The sequence below is a fragment of the Trachymyrmex cornetzi genome, unplaced genomic scaffold (assembly GCF_001594075.2).
Source record: "Trachymyrmex cornetzi isolate Tcor2-1 unplaced genomic scaffold, Tcor1.1 scaffold874, whole genome shotgun sequence".
In the NCBI taxonomy this organism is placed as follows: domain Eukaryota; kingdom Metazoa; phylum Arthropoda; class Insecta; order Hymenoptera; family Formicidae; genus Trachymyrmex; species Trachymyrmex cornetzi.
Window position 1 is genome coordinate 7,370 of NW_017300217.1, and position 5,481 is coordinate 12,850.

General features: G+C 27.9%; 1 protein-coding gene across 1 annotated transcript in view; it reads right to left on the bottom strand.

Annotated features, from left to right (window-relative positions):
* Positions 1 to 296: 296 nt before the first annotated feature.
* Positions 297 to 5,481, bottom strand: part of LOC108769180 (phosphopantothenoylcysteine decarboxylase subunit VHS3-like) — a 6,652-nt gene continuing 1,467 nt past the window's right edge. The window contains exons 3-4 of the mRNA XM_018520022.1: positions 400 to 657; positions 297 to 320 (exon numbers count right to left, since the gene is read on the bottom strand). Of these exons, the coding sequence (XP_018375524.1) occupies positions 297 to 320; positions 400 to 657 (282 nt within the window). The remainder of the gene's footprint in view (positions 321 to 399; positions 658 to 5,481) is intronic.

Sequence of the window (5,481 nt, forward strand, 5' to 3'; positions counted from 1 at the left end):
CTGACCAGCACTTCCGGTCTTATGAAGAAGTAAAAAATTGGTTCGATTCGTGGATCGCCTCAAAAAATGACCAGTTTTTTCGACGCGGGATTCGTACGCTGCCCGAAAGATGGGAGAAAGTACTGGCCAGCGATGGACAATACTTTGAATCATAAACAATACTTTGATGTATAACCAGTTTTTTACAATAAAGCCTCGAATTTCGGAAAAAAACGGCGGAAGCAAAGTTGTACACCTACTTGAGTTGAATAAATTTTATCTGTAATAATTTTTAAAAGAGATTTAAAAATATATTATTACTTAGGTTGAAATAAGAATACCTTCAATAAGAATACACAAAAAACGTAACATAATACTTAGGTTTATCATATATAAATTAATAAAGGTAGTTTAATTTACCAAAAAATCATGGTTTTTGTAGTTGTCCATATCGTCAATGTCATCAATGTCGACAATGTCGTCGATGTCGTCGATGTCGTCACTGTCAGTAGTGGAAATGTCGGTAGTGGTAATGTCGTCATCGTCATCATTATCATTATCATAATTGTTGCAACGAGGGCAAGTTTTGTGATCGTCGTCATCATTGTTGCGTTCGATGTTGTAATGATCATTTTCTTCTATATTATGTAGTAAGCTATTTTTAAGATTTCTGCCGGACTAATTAAAAACATCATAGAAGATTAAATTAATAAAAACTTATTAACTGCCAGTTAGATAATAATATTTTGTTAATAATATTTTATACACAAAGTTACCGAGGTAGTTAGTACATAAAAATAATAAATTTTAGTAAGTACACCTTATGTAATTTTCTCGCCTTGTAAATCATTTTTTATTGCCTTAATGTTATATTTATTATTGCAACGAAATGTCTTTTTTATATTACAAATATTACTTATAAGAATATTATTTCCGACACTATGTTATGTATAAACGGGTATACAAATGGCTAAATAAAAGTATTGGACTGATCAAATATCTTCAAAAATACTTAACCAAAAGATGTTTTATTGTATCGTTTTATTGTATCGTTAGAGTTACAAGAGTATTAAATAAAAGTAGTAGTTTTCATTAAAAATTTTAAAGGTAGCTTTGCGAGCTCGTCAGTGCTCGCAAATAAGAGCATTATCATTTGATGTATTTGTTGAAATCCTACAATTCTTTTATGAAAGATTTTTTTTCAAATCGTTTGTATTGAAGACATTTTACTGGTCCAATACTTTTAATTCATCCTGTATATATTATCTCAGCTAATGCTAACCTAATAAATATTCGTAAAAAGTTCATAAAAAGTTCCTAAAATCCCAAAATAACTTTCTAAAAGTATTCGAAATATTCCAAAATATTTACGGAATGTGTAAGGGCAACATTTAAATAATCGTTAAAAATTTAATTTACATTTTTACATATTCGGAGATTGTTCCATATTTATTTTGTAAAATCATAATTTTTCTAAAAATTCCAAGTCCAGAGGTCCCTGAATTCATTTTTAAACGAAAGTATACTATTAAAAACAAATTTTTGTTATTTTCACCTTAGAGCCCAATTTTGATTCACTTCACAGGTAAAATGCTGCGCTTTTTATTGAAGCGGTGAGTGATTTTAGTGATATATACATGGTATATGTATATATATATATATATATACTTGTATATAATGTGAGTCATTTAAATTGAACCAGGTAAATATCTCGACAAACATGGAAGATATGTAAAAATGTTTCAGACAAAAATTGTATGGTTCAGAAGGGAACATAAGATACTATTGGTTTGACCTTGGATAATCGTTTGAAAGTCACGTGAAGGTTATCTTCAATTTTTTAAATGGAAACTCCCATTTTTTATTGCATATTCTTGTAGCTTACCAAAATCTCGAAAGCTTTTCAAAATACTATAATAAAATATTTTTTCATTAAATACTTCTCGAGTTACAGGGCCCGAAAGTTACAATACCTTTATTATATGTATAGCTATTACCCAAGGTGGTCCGACCGATGGTTAAAAATCTCTTGAATGTTGTTTAGTATCTCTTATTTTCGTTTTTACGTAAAAATGAATTTGTAGAGCAAAAATGGAAATAAGAGGAACAACCTCTAATGGCCTCGACCTTAACAAATGTTCTAGGTTATGATCCTAAACAACATTCAAAAGGTTTTTAGCTCTCGGTCGACCACCTTGAGTAATGCCAATGTCGGGAGTACTGTAACTTTCAATCCTCATGATATGAAGAGCATTAAAAAAAATATTTTATTACAGTATTTTGAAAAGCTCTCGAGGTCAGTTACAAGAATATGCAATGAAAAATAAGGAGTTCCATTTAAGAAATTGAAGGTGACTTTTACGTGACTTTCAAACTATTCAAAGTCAAACCAACGGTATCATCTTATGTCCCTCTCTAAACCATATAACTTTTGTCTGAAACATTTTTCCGTATCTTCCATGTTTGTCGAGATATTTGCCTGGTTCAATTAAACTGAATTACCCTGTATACATGTATATATGTATGTATATATGTATGTAAATATAACAATAAGAGGGTTCATATATCATTCTGAACATTTCATTTCAATATTCTATGAAAATTTTTTGCTGTTTTAAAATATTCAGTAAATTGAACGCAGAAAAAATTATTACTAATTATGATTAACGTATCCAACCCAGGTTACAAATTAAAACGAGCTATATTAGGTGTACAATGTGATAATATTTATTTTGTTTAAATCTATAAATTTTACGGAACGTTTTGATTTCACTTAATACTCATGAATAAAAATTATAACTTAGTACAATGAAAAACCCCATACGATAAAATCAACGCATAATAAAATTAGCGTTTGAATATGCCATATCATAGACTCTGTAAAATAGAATAAATTAACGCATAGTAAAATTAACGCAAAGTATTAACGTATAATAAAATTGACGTTCGAAGAACTTAACGTTATATTTGTTAGAATTCATTCTAACGAATATAACGTTTTTAACATTGATTATTATCGCACTTTTCCACGTTCTTGATTGCAGTTCATCTCATCTTTGACACAGGTATTCTATAAATAAATGTTCTATTAAGAACTATTAAGATCATTTTAATCTTTTGACTGTTGTTAAACTATACTTTTTAATTACAATGTATTAAATCGAATCCGACTAAGTATCCCGATTATTGTTATAAGATAACTATTTGGTGTTTTTTTTTAATCTTTGAATTTGTTAAACTCGACTATTTAATTATAATGTATTAAATTGAATCCGACTATGTATCTCGATTATTGTTATAAGATAACTATTTGTGTTTTTTCTTAATCTTTGAGACTTTGTTAAACTAGACTATTTAATTATAATTTATTAAATTGAATCCGATTGAGTAATTGCAATATTGTATAAGATAACTATTTAGTTTATTACATGTGGCATGTTATTAATTGAATTACAATTGTATACATTATCTAATAGAAATTGGAACTTTTGTGTGGACTTACATTGAGAAAATTTGCTCGTATAAGTATCAAGATCTGTCAGACAATCAGACTCGTATGGAACAGTTGCGTTTAAATGGGTGGAAAAAAAGCACACTATCAATGAATTGAGAAAATAACATCTGCGAGTAATGTATTAACGGATATTTGTAATATCTCAAAATACTTATAATTGTAAGACTCTATTCTTAAGACTTAAATTATGTTGTAATATATGCGTATCACGTTTAATTATTTTCATACTGAGGAAGGTCTGATTCAAGACCGAAACGTCTATTTATTGTATTATATTAAATATATTAATTTTAAGCTATCGATATCAGGCGTTCGTTGTTATATGCCTTTTTAATTACATTGTTTTATAAATTTCATTGTTTTTATTTGTTATTATAATTTTAATTATTAAGACTTGTTTAATTTTTGATCTGCAACGATTTTATATCTTTAATTTGACCATATTATTTATTATTTTATTTAGTTATCTACCAATAGATTAAGGACGCACGTACAACCATTTTATATAATTTGACATCAATCTACATCTGTAATTTTACTGGAAATTTTCTTTTACTCACTCTGACTGTGCCCTTTCTCGTTGTTAACCGACGAATTGGTTGGATTATGGCTCATTATTACTATGTTTTATTGTTCGACAAATTGACTAAATATAATATGGTTGCGTTAATACTGACTATTGAAAATCGAAGTTGAGATTATCCTTCAAATATGTTAACTTAATTTTTATTATATGGAGTAATTATATTTCTGCGATTGATGAGGACTAACAATAAGTATAGTCGAAACGTATCGGTGGCAAATTATATTGTGAAATAATAAATTTTGCATTGTCACATCTAATTATAGCTTGTTTAATTATTGACCTGGGTTACTATTTATTAATTTGTTTGAAAGTTATACGAGTGTTAAAAAATTGTTTGTAATTTATGTTTTAATATTTTAATAGAGAAATTTTGATTCTCGATTTGACGATCATTTTTTTTATGTAATATTTTTCTTTCTCTCAAAAATTATTATTGAATAAAGAGAATATATTTTTCTTCACTGTTAAATCTATAGTGTCAAATTTAACTTAATGTAAGTTGCCACTGTTTGAAATAAGATTGTATAGCGTTAAACCAACATAACACATGTTTGCATAAAGAAATTTTATATAATTAAACCAATACTTTTAAATCTGTAGTATTAAATTTAACTTAATGTGAGTAGCCACTGCTCCTATTCAATCATATCGTTATTTTATACTAAAACAATGGTTATATTTGACACCCCAGATAGCAAGTTTCCCGCATGTTGCTATAAATTTGATACAAATTACTTCGCCTGAGTTGCTATCTTTTTTGAGGAAAGCGGCTTCCGATTTTGCTTATGATATTGGTAACAATATATATACCATAAACAATTATGCGCAACCGGAGAAAAACAATTTGCTAGCAATTTGACAGCAATATGAAAGAAACTGTTGCAGTAAAAAGGGTTTTTTAAGAGGATTTTTTTTAATCTTTTAAAATTTAATATCTTAAAGTTCTCTTGTGAGTCGATTTTATAATTTTGGTCATTGGGAAGTATTATTAGAAGTTAACCCTTTTTACTGTAATAGTTTCTTTCATATTGCTGTCAAATTGTTAGCAAATTTGTTTTATGTAGAATTAATTTCTATTATGTTGCTGTGTGATTGTCTTAACCTATAAAACTTGTAAAAGAGGAGAAGAAAATTGTTTCCCTTCGGTTGCGCATAAGCGTTTATGGTATATATTGCCGCCAATATCATAAGCAAAATCGAAAGCCGCTTTCCTAAAAAAAGATGGCAATTCAGGCGATGTAATTTGTATCAAGTTTATAGCAACATGCAGGAAACTTGTTACACTGAAAAAAATGTTATTCATAATATCAATGAATGACATTTACTGACTTTAAATTCATTGATATAATGAACTTTTAATAGATATTATGAATATTTTATTGAGTATTTTTTATTAGCTAAT